This window comes from Caenorhabditis elegans, chromosome II (genome assembly GCF_000002985.6).
Source record: "Caenorhabditis elegans chromosome II".
NCBI lineage: Eukaryota > Metazoa > Nematoda > Chromadorea > Rhabditida > Rhabditidae > Caenorhabditis > Caenorhabditis elegans.
This window is the reverse complement of record NC_003280.10, coordinates 8,975,337-8,993,140: the sequence shown is the minus strand read 5'-3', so window position 1 is coordinate 8,993,140 and position 17,804 is coordinate 8,975,337. Positions and strand designations below refer to the sequence as shown.

Here is a 17,804-nt window from a genome sequence, read left to right as displayed (position 1 = left end):
GGACACGAAAAATAAAAATAGAAGTTTTGTTTAATTCCAGGAATTGAAACTATAGTTTTATACATGAATTTGATAAAATTATAATAAAATTAAGGCAAAAATTTTTTTTTTGCAAACGGGCAAAAATATCCGTGCATTTTTATGTGGCGCTGTTTGCAGATTTGTACACCGTAACCCATAAAAAAAATTTCGGAAAGTGGAATTTGGAAGCCTACAATTGTTAATTGGGTAGAAAAATTGAAAATTATTGAAAGAAGAAAAAAAACAGCGGTACAAATAAAATACAGAAAACTAATAATCAAAGAGAGTTTTTCCTAGTGAACATGCTTATTTTCTTGTCTATAACATTCATTATTACTAATAAACACAAATTGAACACATAATTTCTAGAAAATTGGAAAAGAAACTGAAAGAAACGATTAATAGGAAGAAAACAAGGAAATCGATAAAAATTCGCTTGCAAAACCTCTACAGTAGTTTTAAAGACGCACATGCCAAACGTTTTTAACTTAGTTTGGAGCGCGTGCCGAGACCATTCCGCGTAAATGTGCCCTCCTTTAAGCTTATAGAATGGGTATATAAAAGACACATATATAAAAGACACCAATACTGCTTATTGATTTATTTCCAAGAAAAGCTCTAAAAAAAACATACTTTTCCAATACTTCATCGGTTATTTGGACGTTTTTTAAGATTAATCTGCCCGAAAAATGACGAATTTACTGAAATTTCCAAAAGGTATCGCTGGTCTGTCAAAACTTCAGCGAAAGACTATTAGAACCTGCATACTAATGTTCAAGTGGCCTTAGAGTGTGAAAGACTAATTAAGAAAATACGGTAATAGCTATGTCTGCAGAACGCGCCCAGGAAGGGTACTGGGAATTTCAAATTTTTAAGTCGAACAATATTTTTTCAGAAGTGAGGAGGAGTAAAAATGTTAGAATAAAACTTTTTTTCGGATACCTATCGATATCTAGCTCCTAATAATCTCCCTCTCCATTTTTGTCGTCGACAATCTCCGAAATCATCCAATCGTTCTGTGAAATTGGTATATTCTTGTAATCAGGCAAATTGATTCTTTGTTTGAAAAAAAATTTTGCAGGATCTTTTTTGGAATAGCACATTCCGAAATAATGTGTTTTTCCTCTTTCATATTCTTACAATACATGTTCAATTATTCTCTGAATTCACATCTGGATGAGTCAATTGGAATCCGTCACATTTTTCAGTTCACCACAAAAATGTTGTACTTTTTCTATACTAGATGGTGACAAGAATGATAAACTATTTGCTCTTGTTGCCATAAAATGCGGGGAGGGGCGGTGCTGCTGTTGGCTGATGATGGTTGTGCGTGATCAGTCGATTCTTCCCCGTTATCAAAGTTTTTCAAAATACTTCAACTCTTTTCTCTATTTCTATCTATCGGGTCTCTCTATGTTTAACTATTTCTATTTGATTTTGATTTTCCCCCGACTATTCCAAGTTCACTTTTCACACTTTTCCACGAATCGATTAATATTTGAATTACCTTGGGTATTAGCTTTTCTGTTATATGTATAACTCTATTTAAAAATGCTTTCAAAAATATTTCAACCTTCAGAAAAGTTTTATAAGGTCTTCAATTTCATCAAACAAAAGAAAGTTTGATTAAACTTTCTAATAGCTTGTTTGGAAATCACAAAAAACTAATAAACCATTTAGCAACTTTCCGATTGTTTTCAGTTTTATTTAGTAAAATACAAAAATATATTTATTTGAAAACAAAAATTGAATCAAAGTTGGGCAATTACCAAAAATACAATTGGCAACTTTCATGTATTTTCGAGCATACATACCTACGCAGTTTTAACCTAGAACAAATATATGTTGCAGATTAATAATATATTTTTCTACATCTTGACACTACGTTTTAATTTTTAAAAATGTTGGATCAACATGCCGCAATAGGTTAATTTGTATAATTTGCGCATATCCCTGATGGGGATAACTTTATTTAAATTAGTGTTTTAAACGGGACAGACTTTTGGAAAAAATGAAGTTAGATCTTAAAGTTAAAGTATTTTCAGTAATGATTTATATAAACTCTTACAAAATATTTTGATTTTCAAAATGTTTTTCAAAGTTTTGGCAACCTGCCAAGTTGTTTAAATATGGTACTTTTTTCAAATTTTATGATTACTGTAGGCTAAAACCTAAACAATGTTCTGATCCGAACGATTGAAGCATCTTTAAAATATAAAACTCGTAGGATACTTTTTTGGACGACATACACAGTTTTGATATGTGAAACCTAGATGTTAGCCACTTTTTTCCAGATTAAAAAAAGTCAAATAATTTTTGTCCAATGATAAAATAATCTTACAATTAGCTACGTTTTCATGTAAAAGAAAGTTATTTTTTACAATGAAGTTTTAGTTGCACATATTTCGAACCAATCGTGCATAAATAAATGAAACACATATTCCACGTTTCGATGAATGTGTGTTTGATGGTGGTGATCCATGTTTGAATGGAAATGACTCAATTATTTGTTTGCATTGTGCGGATAAATGATGTGGCACAATCCATTCCTGCACACGGAGCTCTCTAACTTTTAATATTTCACAATTTGAAGGTTATATTGATAGTGAATGTCACTTGACTTTCTTCCTACATTTTAGACAGTTTCACGAGTTTATCAAGTGTTTCATAAGAAAATACATGCAATGACGTAGTTGTTTGTTTGTAAATGTCTAAATAAATTGAAATCAAAGTTACCTAATCAAGTCGTGGTTGGAAACAATAGTTAGTGTTTCACTGTGATCTGTGCTGTTTTTTTAACTAGTAGCAATTGTTTGTGTTTTCTAGGAGTACAATATTCAAATTTGGTCACCAGAAATTTAAAATTTTGAATACTCAGAAATACTCAATATTGGTAAAATCATGGAAATTTATAGAGAAATTGGAAATTTATCGGAGGCTCTCCATAAGTAGAGCACTAACAACTTTTTCGAAAATTGGTCTTGGCTCTAATATTTTTGCTCCCCCCAATTTTGATAAACATTTTTTAACTCACAGAAAAATTCGAAGCATAACGTTCATTCATAATAATAATTCACAATATTCTTTTGTTTTCTAAATGTTGAATTTTATAAGTAGACTCTTAAAACTGGCCGTCCAAAATTAATCGTACACTTTTTCTTAAAGTTTTTTTGAAATAGAATTAAGCTTACAAAACAAACGCCTTGAATTTGTATGTTCTGTTCCTTTTCCTCATTTTCCTTTTCTTTCAAAATTTCCCAACTTTTATTATTTCTTTATTTTTCTTCCTTTATTGTTCTTCACATACATTTTCCTTTTTTCGTCCTTTTTTCCCAATCGATAAAAGGAGTCTTTCTAGAACACAATACTTTATCACAAAATCATGAGAGAGAAGAGTGTTTGCTGAAAAGGTAGTTTATGCTGACTCAGAATGTTTCGGTGACCGGCTGACTCTGAAACCTGTTTCTTGTTTCTGTTTACTCGATTTTACCTCATTTCCATTGGTTCCCTATTGATTTTTGAAACTTTTGATATTTTACTTGTTTTTTTTCAGTAACTCTTTTATGATTTTTCAGAAAACAATGGCTTACAAAGATATGATGGAAATGCCTGGAGTGCTGAAACCAGCACTCCTGCTTCTCACACTTCTTCAAATTATCTTTATGGCTTCACCAGGAGTCCGTGGATGGTTTTGGTTCATTTGCCTCACATCGATTCTGGAATTTCTCGCGGCTATCGCAGTTGTTGCAGTTGTTTTCTTAGATTTAACTTTTACAAGATCGGGACAGTTTGTGATTATTGTGAGTGAGAATTTTAAATCAATAGCGAATGCAGTAACTTCTTGGTAAAATTTTCACTCGTTTTTGGCAGAAATTTTACAACTTATTTGAGAGGTGTTTAATGAGTTGTCGCCGATTGTTTATATTGATAGTCGGGAAATTAAAGAATAAGCTGATTAAATCGATTTGTACTACTATTTGATTTGACTTCAGAATGTGCTCAAAATGTTGCTAAATGTTGCAAAATGTTGCTAAAAGCTGAACTCTCGCTCTCCATAGGCAATATCTATTCACATCAGCTAAGAATATGTATAGGTTCGAATATATTTAGGCTATTAGTAATGTCTCTTAAAATATTTGCAACTATTTTAACATGATAATCAGGACGAGTTCATTCCTGCCTGTCTGATTTCTTGTCTACCGTAATTTTTCTATAATACTGATTCTACTATCAAATGTTTCATTGATGTGAAAAATGTTATAAAAATGCAGGCAAAAAGTTTTAAAATAATTTATTTCAGGAACTCGCATACAGTGGAGCATTCTGTGTATGCAGTGCTCTCAACACTATTTACTATTTTTGCAATATCTTCTATCATTTCAATTTTTGGTTCCTTTTGGCAACTGTTTGTTTTTTAAGATACTAAAACTTAAGAATCAGTATTATTATATTTTCAGATTGTATCGGTACTTCTTGTACTAGCATATGGTCTTCAAGCACTCATGGCTTGGACTTCAATGTCTGCTTCAAGAACTTCTTCTTCACACACTTCAAACCAAGCAACTGCTGGACCACCACCAACAGTCTATCCAGCCGGAGCCAACCCTGCATAAGCTTTGAACAAAAACGAATTTTAACGGTTTATAGCTCTTATTTATTTTTTAACGAGACATCACAAAAACCCCTTCTTTCTCACTCTTTTCTCTTGCTCTCCTACATTTGACATGTTGACATTTTTGAACAAAATAAAGTGTTTCCTTTAACTAGTTAAAATATTTTTGGAAGCTGAGGATAACGGCGAGGCTTAAACAAGAGTGCATCTAGCCCGCATCTGTCCTCGCCCTCATTGCAAAAGCTTCATTTCCCGATTTGCAAGTATGGTAATGTGTAATGACATTTGTTGAGACGCAGTTGAAGTTGAAAATGGCTAAATGAAAAAATAATTGGCGTTTCTTTTCAAAATTAATTTTCAAAAAATGACATCCGTGGCCTTCCATTTTTCAAATACCACGTCACAACAAAACAACCGAATAACCAGAAAACTACAAAATAAATTTATTTCACAAAATTTACAAGACGTAGAAGCGAAATCAAAACAATGTCGCTATCGGAGCTGTCAGTTCTGTCTGCTGAAACTGCAATCAGTTTTCACGAAATGGATTTGGAAATTTTGAAGGAGAGTCAGAAGGCGTTGAGGGAAGAAGCTGGAGGAAAAGAAGAGGTGGAGGAAACAGTGGAGAATCCGAATCCAATTGTGTTCATTGCCGTTGATGATCAGAATCTACCAAATGGAGAGGAAGAGGACTCATTCATCTTCGAAAAACTTCAGTTTCGAGTCAAGCAAGTTATGGAAAACGGTACTCGTCGTGTATATCTTTCTGTGCAAGCAACAACTCCTGCTGAATGGCAACTTCTTGTTCAACTCAGAATCAAAACTGGATGTCAGTCGAATATTTTGAATGTTGTTGATAAGGATGTTTATAAATTTGATTCATTTTCATATCCTCTGAACGTGGAAATTCAGAATAGTGACGTCAAATTTTTGAAATTTGAAATGAGAGTGTTGAATTTGGTGAGTTTTTTTTTTTGAGATTATAATCTATTGATCTGTAAATTATAAACTATTTCAGATGTACCTGGATCTCCCAACTTTTGAGGAAGGTGATGAAGTGATTGAATTCGACGATGGATCTCGTATTCGTGTTCATTCAAACATCCTCTCCCTATTGTCGGATTATTTGGGAAAATCGGAAAAAGAGTACGCATCTCGTACGGATTGCCCAGCTATCAAAGCAACTTGCTCTGAAAAGGAAGCATTCCTCGAACTTCTTTACCAAGCATATCCTACTCGCCGTCCAATTTTCGCATCATTCCGTCGTTTGACAGCTGGAGCCGTTGGTTACAAGTGTGACAATTTGATTTATCAGTTGTCGAAACATCTCATTGACTACAATTACAGACCGGTTTGAAGTTCTTTTATTTGAAATTTTCTAATGAACTATTTTCAGATGACATTCTTGCAACGCTTTCAAGCAGCGATTGAGAATAGATTGGAGCCTGCTATCAGTGAACTTGCATTCCGTGCAGCTTTGGACGGAACATGGAACCAGATGATTCAATCAGGATTTGAACCTGAGAACTTCTGTGGTCGTCAAGTTTACACGAAAATTGTGTGCCCCGCTATCTTGCTGGCAAGAAATGCAAAGCCCGATGCGACAACTTTGAAGAAGCCCGAGAACAATTTGAAATTTATTGAATTGGAGGTAATCCAATGTTGAACAAAGTTTAATATAAAGTAGTTTATTTAGGAGGGTGACACTACCAAGTCTGCAATTCTATTCCGTGGAACCATCTTCTACATCAACAGTGGGATACTTGCCGCTCATGGAAAGGAAATGCTTTGTATTGGTCAAAATGGAGAATACATTGCTCGTTACACTGCAGAATTTCATCGCGAATGTGCTCGTGGAGACTTGATCCCTGGCGAAGTTCTTGTTCAACTTCTCACCTACATGCATCCAATGGGAGAAGTTCCTCATCCGGATATGATTCGTGCTTGCATTGTTTTTGCTTTCGATCATGGATGGAATATTGTCAAGGAAAACTTGGAAAATGAATTTGAGCCACCAATTACACCAGATGAGTACATGTCGCAATTGATGTTTGGAGACAAGTTTGATCTCAAAAACTTGCTCCGTGTCAATATTCAAAGAGCCGAGTCAAGGTTTGTTTCGAGAAAGTTCCAATTAATCACTATGTTTCATATTTCAGTTGTCGTGAACTTGCCGAGGTTTTGGAGAGACATGGAAAACTGAAAATCTTGAAGGATCGTACTCATGAAGGAATCATGGACAGAATGTGCAGTGGATGGGGACTGAATCCAATGGTCAATCGGCTTTCTACTAGGTTTATTAGTTTAAGTTTTCATTCATTCAACAACTTACTTCTACAGATTTCCTACAACTTTCCACCACCGTACTGTCAATTTGCAACGTGGTAAAGCAGTGGTTGTTGGAGAAGGTCGAGCTGTTGACACGTTGAACTCTCTGGCATCGGATCACGCATTTGGAGAACCAACGGAGCTTATTGTCGTCGACTAGTATTTTTCGTAACTTCCTGTATGATTTTTAATGTTTTTTATTTTCTCTATTTGCTCCGGACTTGTGATTTGTAATGCTATGCTTCTCCAACCATTCTCTATAAAGCATTTCTTCGATCATACACCTCCCTTTGTGCACTTTTTGCAGAGAATTACAGAATTAAGCTCCGAACACATGTGTCGTTCGGGTCGATAATCCGAAAATACGCAAAAGCGCCTGAGTTGTGCTCTTTTCTGCTGCTTGCTGCTGCTCGGAAGACAGTCTCAGTAGCCCGGAGGGACTCTCCCGTAGCGGCTCCCGTTGAGGGACATTGCGGCGTGTTGAGCAAATGCAAACAATGACCGGATGGTATGTGCGTGCGTCTCCGCCGATCAGCATGCTTCTCGCCAACTCTGGAATCGTCGTATTTTGCCACTTTTCTGCTATTCCACCTCTCTTTCTCTCTAGCTGCCTGATCCTTTCACAGTCATGCCAAAGTCTTTCGTCACTGGTTTCTTTTTTGTTTCTTCGTTCGCTTAATTTTCGGAGCCTAATCTTTTCAACTTTTTAGAAAGTTTTCCAGTTTTCTCTTGATTCGTGTGCACTCATTTTCCTCCCAAAAAATTTCAAAACTGATTGTTCAATCCCGTGATTTCAATTTTCTGCCAGTTCGGAAGTTTGACATTTTATGAGACTTGGTGGTTAGCTCACATCAGGATTCACATTCCACGAAAATTTTGTTATATGTTTTCCGAAATTATTTTTTCCCATTATTAAGATTTTGCAAAACCTTTCAGTTACCACAAAATGTACATTTCCCAATAAGAAAGGAAGTTAAACGATTACTTTTGAAATTAACAAACGTTTGGTTATGTATCAAAAATAACCCCAGACTACTTCGTGTTTCTGAATCAATTTACTTTTCCATGTTGAAACCTTTTCAAGAAATTACTTAAACAATTAAGCTCGTTTGAAACCTCATCATCCGACATTTGTTCAAACAGACTTCCTATTCAAAAAACAAATGTCACAAACAAAAACGTCGTCGTTCTTGCGCGGAGCCGAAAATACGAACTGTTGGCTGGTGGTGGTGGGGGCTCCCATTGTCACTTCTTTGCCTTCGAGTTCGAATTTCACAACTTACACCTCACTAATTTGTGCGCAATTCTTGTTCCCTTTTCGGAAGATTCTTTTCTTAGTTTTTGGTTGGTCATTTGGATGGTAGGGGGAGGAGGAGACAGGAAAAGTGGTTAAGCTCGGCTTACAATTGGTCGAACCGTTTTTTTCACTTACGTTGATCGCAGTTTTTGTGCTTTTAATTAATTGTTTGTTTTGTATACTTTTTCGAAATTCTTTTAAATGCAATGTTTTATTACGGATGTTTTGTACTATTGATAAAAGTTTTTAATCGAGAAAGTTACCGCACGGCTTATAATTTTTATGGTAAACTATAGTAGGTCATTTCAAAACAAGTTATTACAAAAAATAATTTTTTGGTACCTATATGAGTACTTTGCTTCATAAACTAATCTGAGCTTCTTCTAATTTTCAACTCAGTTTTGTTTCCCGGTTGCCCTTTCCTCTTGAAAACATTCCTTATGTCTGTCCACTTGTGCGCTTACTCATTGTATCCATGTCAATTATCGCATGCTTCTCAAACACTTCCGTGCTCCAATTCCATTGCTCTTGCCCTCCCGCACTCATTTCAAAATGTTTGCAAATTCCATTTCGTTGTTCTTTCGGTCAATCACAACAATCCGGAACCCCGGACACCATAAAATCGAAATGTTTCATAATAATCGGTGTGTGGCAAGGTGTCAAACCCGAGGCAGCAGCAGCACCACCGGTGCGTCGTAAGGGATGCTTGAGTGGCTCCGCGGAGTCCGCCAAAACTAGCTTGTTTTCTGCCGCCTGTTCATCGTGTGGCTCCAGCCATTTTCTGCTAAGAGAGACATTTCTCGCGCGTGTGACGTCAAACACGTAATCAGTGTAGGCATTCAATGTGTCTGACTCATTAATTGCAAACATTTTTCTCACTTTTCCAATCTTATTGTTCTAGACTATTTCCTTGTTTTCTTATAATATAAAGCAGAAACATTGAACAAAAGCTCTAAAAGATTTCATTCATTTTTAATTTTTCCCATTGATATACAAAGTTATAAAGTAAGCTTTCAAAATGTAAGATTCACATTCCATTTTTTCATTGCTTGTTTACTGTATGATGTTTCCAAAGGAAACAAGTTATAAAGCTTCCGGAACGCATTGTATTATTAATTTATAAATAGTTTTTACTGTCAGAAACTGTTTTTCGATATTGAATCTTAAAAATATAACATTTTGAACTCACCAATTCATTGAACGGCCAAAGATCCTTCTTTCATGAAATTCTTTTGTCACTCCATTTCGTTTGATATCCTGTTGAAAATATAAAGAGCAATAGATAAAGATAAGCAACTATTTATTTGATGAGTGGATAAATATAGACGGTCTCCGTCCGAACCGTATCTCTTCACACATATCCTCTCCTCAATTCCCCACTCGTAATATCGCACATTTCTTTTCAATTTATTATCGATTCATTGCTTTTCCATATATGGGCATATTATATGTTTCAATAAGGTTTTTATTAGTACTACAGTACATGTGTCTTATGTGTTTCGTATCTTTTTCGCAATTTAAACAGCCATTCCTTTTCTGAAATTTTTTGAATTTCAAGTTTATTTTATGTTAGTTCAAAGGTACATGAAAATTCAATTTTTTTTTTAAACCATAACTTGTTCGATCCACTCAATAATTCCTTTTTCCATTCGGCATTCTTGATTTATTTTCCAAAATTTTAATCTTCAAAAATAATACCTGTTTTGTTGTTTCTACAAATGATGTGTTTGTTTTATCTGTAACTATTGTAGTTTTTTACAAAATTATCAAAAAAACAATATTGGCAAAGTATCAAGCTGGTACTGCATCCATTATCAGTTGTAACTTCTGCCAAAATTATATATTTTTACGTGATATTTTTTAGTTAACACTATGATTTGTAGTGTTGAAATAGCCTTATGTTTTTAATTTAAAACAAAATTTTGTTGTACAATTTTAAAAGTTCCGCTGGGGACTTCGAAGAAAAGTTTGAAAAATTGTTCAAAATCTACATTTAAACAATCCAATCATCTTCACATCCTTGATTCTTACAATTTTAGTCGTATTCCATACATTCTCTGCTATTTTTCCTAACATTCACTTCTGATGGTCTAGTTTCCAGAACAAACTCGGTGTGCATGAATGAATGTTTTTGTTGATTTTTCTACTGGCTAGCTACAACTCAATAGCATCCTCGTCGTCGATTCTTGTCGACTTCACCAGCCATGCAATCCAGCCGACGCCACAGGCCTACATCATCGAGTATAGTCCCCCGGTGGGATATCCACCTTCAGGATCAGCGGTCGAGGGGTTTGTTGAAATTAATTATTCAAAATAATTATATATTTTTCATTAATTCCAGAACCACCTTCTATTCGCTCATCAATGGAACAATATCTGCTACAGACTACACAGTTTCAATCAGTGCAATTTTGATGGATGGTACAAGACAGAATATCGGAGAACTAACAGTTTTTAGTAGTAAGTTTTTGATCTACTTCATAAATCTCCATTTCATTTAGAAGTTTGTAACAATACATACCATTGTTTCAAAAGTGCTTTGGCACATGTTTATGTAAGCTTCTCCTCATTTACGCTCTTCCTATTTTAACCCCCTCTCTTTCTCTGCTCACAACACATTTTCCGATGTAATCCGGTTAGGCGGAGTGTGAACACGATTCTCGCAGTGGTTGATGGTGGCCTTCTGTCCACCCGGTAGATCACTTTGTGCCAACGGCAAACATTGTCCAACTCTGTCTGACCAATGCGTTTTTTGTATGAATTGAATGAAGGAATTAAAAAAAAAAAAGTTGCATTGAGAAAAGAGGGCAAAGTTTGAAAATGGAAATGTGTTAGACTTCACAATATTCATAGAGATGAGGTGCCACAAGGAAATTATTTGCTACAATTGATATGAAACAATAGAAATATTTTCTGGTAGAAACAAAATAAACTTCAGGTCCCGATGCTCCAACACTTGATTCAATTGAAACTACTGAACATGAAGCTACAATTTCTTATTTTCCACCACAGGGACAAAATATTACTTATCACATGGGTGAGAACATGCCACCAACAATTATTAATGATATTTTCAATTTATTTTTTTAAAGAATATTACCCAGAAGAACACAAAGAATATACCAATCCAATTGATACAAAAACAGCACTTGTAAAACTACGAGGTCTTGATTCTGGAACAACTTTTCGACTTCGTATTCGATCAGTTTATCAAGGTGTCTTGTCTCAAGAATTTATAGATACAACTTTTACAACTCAAGGAACAGGTAATCAAATATTGAATTGATTTTTTGAAATAAGCTTACTTCAGCAAACTATGATTATTCATCTTCTGCTGAACAGTACAGTGTCAAGACTTTGCCTCCAAATTTCAATATCGGACTGCAAACTACTACAGAAATGACGTCGTATGAATATTCGAGAGAAGTTGAAGAAGATCCCACTATTACAAGTATGTTTTTGTTACACTTTTCAAGTTTAAGACATAATCCAAATTCAGCGCCACTAGTAGCAGTAACTACAACATTTACCCCTCCGGTTCGGGAAACTGTGATGGTTTCAACTACAACCGCCGAGTCATCAACGACTTCAACTATCCCTGAAGTTACTGAAACAGAAGTATCAACAACAGAAGTTACACTTCAAAAAGAAACAACTACTCCGAGAAGGCCAACTACCACAAAACCTAAAGCTTCACCAATGGAAGTTAATTCTGGTGACCTAGGTGAAGATCATCCTTCTGAGGTAAAAGTTCTGCCACATTTGCAATACTTATACGTTAAATTTTCAGAATACTAACGTTCTTGTGGATCTTCCAGAAATGATTAAAGAATATGGTGAACCATCAGAAATATGGTTATCTGATGAGAACGAGATGCTTCGTCTTGATTGGGAAGCTCCAGAAAATGCAAATTGTGAAGCTTTCTTCGTCAACTACACTATTCTGACACTCAGCAGGCCTCGTTCATTCTCTCTAGCAACATCTGATGAGAATGCAAATATTAAAATGTTCCCAGAGCATACCCTAGACATCCGTGTATTTTGTATGATTGCTGGTGCTCTGAGTAAAACATGGTGGGGACATCGAATTGCGCATCTATCGAAACCAAAGCAATTGGAAAATGTTCGAGTTACTGAAGTGAATACCGATGAGTTCTACGTAGCAAGTATTAAGTTAGCATGGGATTGGCCGGTTTATCATGACTTCAAAAGTTATAAAATTGTTATTTCATTTGGAATTGGAAGAGCTGAAAGTAAAGAGATGGAAGTGACAAATAAAGAAGAATTTGTGCTTTTGGACAAGTTGGATCCATCGAATAGTTATTCAATTTCAATACGGAATGCATCCACTGAATTATCACTTACTTCTAAAACTACACAACTTGAGCAAGTTACAGGTAACTTTCTCTCTTATCATATGAAATATAATTTATATTAATTTTAGCTCCCATAATATCCTCTACTGTGTATCCTGGTCAAATTTCCTCAAATTCGATTAATATCAATTTCGGGGATTCGGATCCAGAACAAGGAAGATTTGATTACTATCTGCTTACTTTCAGTGGAAACAATAAGAATATTTCAAAAAAAGTGGAAATGGAACATGAGTAAGTTAACTGAATAGTTTAGTGAAAAATTTTGAACACCTTCTCTATTTGAATTTCCTCCAAACGAAAAAAAGCCATACACATTTATGAACCGATCAGCATCTTCAAATTTTGCCCACTCCATGTGTTTGGTTCAAAAGTTGGAGGGTGACTGGTTGATTGGTCCTGCAATTTTAATTTTAATTATATTTTACATATCTTGTAGTTAAACTATTTCATGCGGAATACCTCTTTTTCAGGAAATCGTTCACATTCACAAAGCTGATTCCTGGAAAGACTTACCAATTCTCAGTTTACACTGTTTATAAAGGAGTGAGGAGTCGACCAGTGACTGCTGATATTACTACTTGTGAGTTGTAGATAAGCTTTACCTATAAAAAAAAACATTTCAGATCCACTTAAAGTGAATCAACTGTTCCCGGTTGTTGGAAAAGATTACGTCGTCTTGTATTGGGATATTGAAAATTTTGCAGATTCTGATTGCAGATTCAGATTGAGGTAAGCTCAGCAACGATACGTTAACGAATGCAAAGTGTATATTTTCAGCTACAATGCAGACAACATTCCAACAGTATCAGTTGAATTAAAAGGTGCAAGTAGACATCGATTCTCTGCACTTAAAGCAGAAGTTTATTATACATTCACTATCACAGTAATAATGGGATTGGGTCAAGCTGCAGCTGAAAGTGAATCTGAAATGATTACGGTAGCAATACCAAAAGGACGTCTTTCCCCATCAATTCATCGACAGGGAAGTCGAGAACTTGTTGTTGGATTTGACAATGATCTATCAGTTTTCTCGTTGCTCAATGGATCTCCTGATAATTTTGCTGTAATTGTATCAGACGATACTGATCTGAATGATGACAATTATGAATTGAAGTCGTGGTTTGAAGTGAAGGATGAAGAAGTTTGGGGATCGTACCGCGCATCTCCATCCACGTGGAATCCGTTCGACTCGGAACGAGTAAGACGAGCAGCATTCACCGTCGGAACTGATGATTGTGTGAAAAGAAATCTGGATGAGCCGTACTGTAATGGAATCCTGCGAGCCGGCACGGACTATCGAGTAAAAATTCGAATGTATACGGACACAAAAGTGGCAATGGAAACTGATTGGGGAAGAATTGAAGGAGAAAAAGATTCAGAAGGAGACGATGACGAAGAAGAGGAAGAAGATGATGGTTTGTAGACTTTTTGGATATTAGTTTTGTTAAATTGAAATAGAAAAGTTTGTTTACAGGTCGCCGTTTCCCTTGCCACATGTATTTGAACGGATGCCGTCGAAAATCTGCTGATCGACAGTTCCCAATGATTTCATTCATTTTATCAATCTTTATCGCATTAATATTATTCTAGAATATTGCAATTATCTTTTTATATTTTGTGCCTTTCCCCTTCAAATCAGTATTATTTTATATCATCTGACATTTTCCCTAACAATTTTGTCAAGAATAACTTATCTGTGCACTCCGAGTGATTAACGTAGTCCGGCCTTCAACCTTATCTGTTTCGGTCTTTCATAATTTTATTTGCTCCCGGACCATCTGCTTATGGGTTTTTTTGTCTATGTTTTCACACCTATTTCTCTTCCCTACTTGTCTTTTCTGTTTTCTTTTTATTTTGAATTGCCAACTTGCATTTGTGTTTTCAAAAAGCTCATGTTCTCACTATATATGAACTTCTTTATACATTTATTAACTGAATTCGGTTATTTTTTGAAATTTACAACTGTCAGCTTACTTTCCATAAAGTTACAAGCTGGAATTCTCAAACAGCTAAATGCACGAACCATCATGTTAAATCTGGGCTTTCTATTTTTGAATTGAAATTGGGAATGTCGTCTAATCAACAAATCTGTAAAATTTCGTGCACATAGCGACAACTTTCACTGAGATCGTGGCGTGACTGACTTAGCAAAACAGGCTGTGGCTTTGAACTGACGTGTTAATGCTTGCACAACTACGGGTGATTTTCAAATGAACAGCAACAAGATAGTTTTTATCACTCGGATGCGAAATTAATGCAACAGTGCGTCATTTAAAGAGTACTTTAGCTTTGACAGCAACGAGGATTCATTCCTATTTGTTTTCTGTCCAATTAATTAATCTGATTCTCTCCCAAGAATAATTTAACATTGATTTCAAGTACATCTTCAATGAAAAGACTGTAATTTCCTATGAAAAATCCATGAAACTCCGACAGCAACGAGAGATTCAGAGCTTCATTGATTTTTCAAAGGAAATTGCAGTCTTTTTATCGAAGATGTACTTGAAATCAATGTTTAATCGTTCTTCGGAGAGAATCAGATTAATTAATTAGACAGGAAACAAATAGGAATGAACAGGGGCTTCCCAGTCAGACTAAGTTCCGGCTCGTATAGCAATTTAATATATATTACAAGCCCGCATGGGAGCTTATAAAAAACTATTACTTCCACAAAGATATCGATAATTTGTTTGCAAAGTCAATAATTAAAAAAATAAAAATCACACCCATACCTCACATCTCTTTGATCTCAATATCATTTACCAATTTTATTGAAAATAACAGAAATCTAAACAGCAACCCATGCACATCTCAACTTGTAGATACCGCCTATAGTAAATTTTATGAACGCGAAAAGATTGCAAATGGCAAATACCACGTTGAGAAGAGAAAACAAGAAATACAAAACATCGACTATTCAATTATCAAAAAAAATATTGTTGAAAAAACCAGTGACTTAAAAAAATAAATAAAAGAAATTGGCAGTATGAATGAGTGAGTGGTATTTAAATACTGGCTAAATACTATTGCCAGACCCCGAAATACTGGCTGTATTTTGAAAGGTCGTGGCAATAGGGAAAAGATGGAAGAGTTCGAAGTTAACGAGAAGCTATTGCCAGACCCCGAAATACTGGCTGTATTTTGAAAGGTCGTGGCAATAGGGAAAAGATGGAAGAGTTCGAAGTTAACGAGAAGCTATTGCCAGACCCCGAAATACTGGCTGTATTTTGAAAGGTCGTGGCAATAGGGAAAAGATGGAAGAGTTCGAAGTTAACGAGAAGCTATTGCCAGACCCCGAAATACTGGCTGTATTTTGAAAGGTCGTGGCAATAGGGAAAAGATGGAAGAGTTCGAAGTTAACGAGAAGCTATTGCCAGACCCCGAAATACTGGCTGCATTTTGAAAGGTCGTGGCAATAGGGAAAAGATGGAAGAGTTCGAAGTTAACGAGAAGCTATTGCCAGACCCCGAAATACTGGCTGTATTTTGAAAGGTCGTTGCAATAGGGAAAAGATGGAAGAGTTCGAAGTTAACGAGAAGCTATTGCCAGACCCCGAAATACTGGCTGTATTTTGAAAGGTCGTGGCAATAGGGAAAAGATGGAAGAGTTCGAAGTTAACGAGAAGCTATTGCCAGACCCCGAAATACTGGCTGCATTTTGAAAGGTCGTGGCAATAGGGAAAAGATGGAAGAGTTCGAAGTTAACGAGAAGCTATTGCCAGACCCCGAAATACTGGCTGTATTTTGAAAGGTCGTGGCAATAGGGAAAAGATGGAAGAGTTCGAAGTTAACGAGAAGCTATTGCCAGACCCCGAAATACTGGCTGTATTTTGAAAGGTCGTGGCAATAGGGAAAAGATGGAAGAGTTCGAAGTTAACGAGAAGCTATTGCCAGACCCCGAAATACTGGCTGTATTTTGAAAGGTCGTGGCAATAGGGAAAAGATGGAAGAGTTCGAAGTTAACGAGAAGCTATTGCCAGACCCCGAAATACTGGCTGCATTTTGAAAGGTCGTGGCAATAGGGAAAAGATGGAAGAGTTCGAAGTTAACGAGAAGCTATTGCCAGACCCCGAAATACTGGCTGTATTTTGAAAGGTCGTGGCAATAGGGAAAAGATGGAAGAGTTCGAAGTTAACGAGAAGCTATTGCCAGACCCCGAAATACTGGCTGTATTTTGAAATGTCGTAGCAATAGGGAAAAGATGGAAGAGTTCGAAGTTAACGAGAAGCTATTGCCAGACCCCGAAATACTGGCTGTATTTTGAAAGGTCGTGGCAATAGGGAAAAGATGGAAGAGTTCGAAGTTAACGAGAAGCTATTGCCAGACCCCGAAATACTGGCTGTATTTTGAAAGGTCGTGGCAATAGGGAAAAGATGGAAGAGTTCGAAGTTAACGAGAAGCTATTGCCAGACCCCGAAATACTGGCTGTATTTTGAAAGGTCGTAGCAATAGGGAAAAGATGGAAGAGTTCGAAGTTAACGAGAAGCTATTGCCAGACCCCGAAATACTGGCTGTATTTTGAAAGGTCGTGGCAATAGGGAAAAGATGGAAGAGTTCGAAGTTAACGAGAAGCTATTGCCAGACCCCGAAATACTGGCTGTATTTTGAAAGGTCGTAGCAATAGGGAAAAGATGGAAGAGTTCGAAGTTAAAGAGAAGCTATTGCCAGACCCCGAAATACTGGCTGCATTTTGAAAGGTCGTGGCAATAGGGAAAAGATGGAAGAGTTCGAAGTTAAAGAGAAGCTATTGCCAGACCCCGAAATACTGGCTGCATTTTGAAAGGTCGTGGCAATAGGGAAAAGATGGAAGAGTTCGAAGTTAACGAGAAGCTATTGCCAGACCCCGAAATACTGGCTGTATTTTGAAAGGTCGTGGCAATAGGGAAAAGATGGAAGAGTTCGAAGTTAACGAGAAGCTATTGCCAGACCCCGAAATACTGGCTGTATTTTGAAAGGTCGTGGCAATAGGGAAAAGATGGAAGAGTTCGAAGTTAAAGAGAAGCTATTGCCAGACCCCGAAATACTGGCTTCATTTTGAAAGGTGGTGACAATAGGGAAACGATGGAAGAGTTTTAGGTGACCCAAAAGTAGTGAATACAAGAGGACTACTAAGCAACCGCTCAGTGGCTAGGCAGTGGGACTAGAATGTCTCGCGTTCATAATAACCACTT

The 17,804-nt window shown here is 36.2% G+C and overlaps 3 protein-coding genes and 3 non-coding genes across 6 annotated transcripts; all 6 read left to right on the top strand.

The window, feature by feature from the left end:
* Positions 1-3,596: 3,596 nt before the first annotated feature.
* C18E9.9 (MARVEL domain-containing protein) lies at positions 3,597-4,782 on the top strand. The gene is made up of 3 exons (NM_063514.8): positions 3,597-3,821; positions 4,322-4,426; positions 4,479-4,782. Exons 1-3 carry the CDS (start codon positions 3,603-3,605, stop codon positions 4,632-4,634), a joined length of 480 nt encoding a protein of 159 aa, NP_495915.1. The 5' UTR covers positions 3,597-3,602; the 3' UTR covers positions 4,635-4,782.
* Positions 4,783-5,078: 296 nt separating this feature from the next.
* On the top strand, positions 5,079-7,241 carry C18E9.8 (DUF7754 domain-containing protein). The gene is made up of 6 exons (NM_063513.4): positions 5,079-5,593; positions 5,652-5,984; positions 6,030-6,284; positions 6,330-6,745; positions 6,793-6,927; positions 6,974-7,241. Exons 1-6 carry the CDS (start codon positions 5,120-5,122, stop codon positions 7,119-7,121), a joined length of 1,761 nt encoding a protein of 586 aa, NP_495914.1. The 5' UTR covers positions 5,079-5,119; the 3' UTR covers positions 7,122-7,241.
* Positions 7,242-8,139: 898 nt separating this feature from the next.
* C18E9.12 lies at positions 8,140-8,276 on the top strand. The gene has a single exon (NR_051491.1). It is a non-coding gene; the product is annotated as an Unclassified non-coding RNA C18E9.12 (non-coding RNA).
* Positions 8,277-8,321: 45 nt separating this feature from the next.
* C18E9.13 lies at positions 8,322-8,383 on the top strand. Its single transcript, NR_051490.1, has one exon. It is a non-coding gene; the product is annotated as an Unclassified non-coding RNA C18E9.13 (non-coding RNA).
* A 440-nt stretch (positions 8,384-8,823) lies between these two features.
* C18E9.14 lies at positions 8,824-9,107 on the top strand. The gene has a single exon (NR_051489.1). It is a non-coding gene; the product is annotated as an Unclassified non-coding RNA C18E9.14 (non-coding RNA).
* A 1,250-nt stretch (positions 9,108-10,357) lies between these two features.
* On the top strand, positions 10,358-14,666 carry C18E9.7 (protein-tyrosine-phosphatase). Its single transcript, NM_001361871.2, has 12 exons — positions 10,358-10,547; positions 10,600-10,718; positions 11,197-11,295; positions 11,351-11,524; positions 11,569-11,709; positions 11,758-12,002; positions 12,049-12,655; positions 12,703-12,865; positions 13,105-13,214; positions 13,258-13,363; positions 13,412-14,049; positions 14,109-14,666. The coding sequence occupies exons 1-12, from the start codon at positions 10,384-10,386 to the stop codon at positions 14,222-14,224; spliced, it is 2,682 nt and encodes an 893-aa protein (NP_001348641.1). The 5' UTR covers positions 10,358-10,383; the 3' UTR covers positions 14,225-14,666.
* The last annotated feature ends 3,138 nt before the right edge of the window (positions 14,667-17,804 follow it).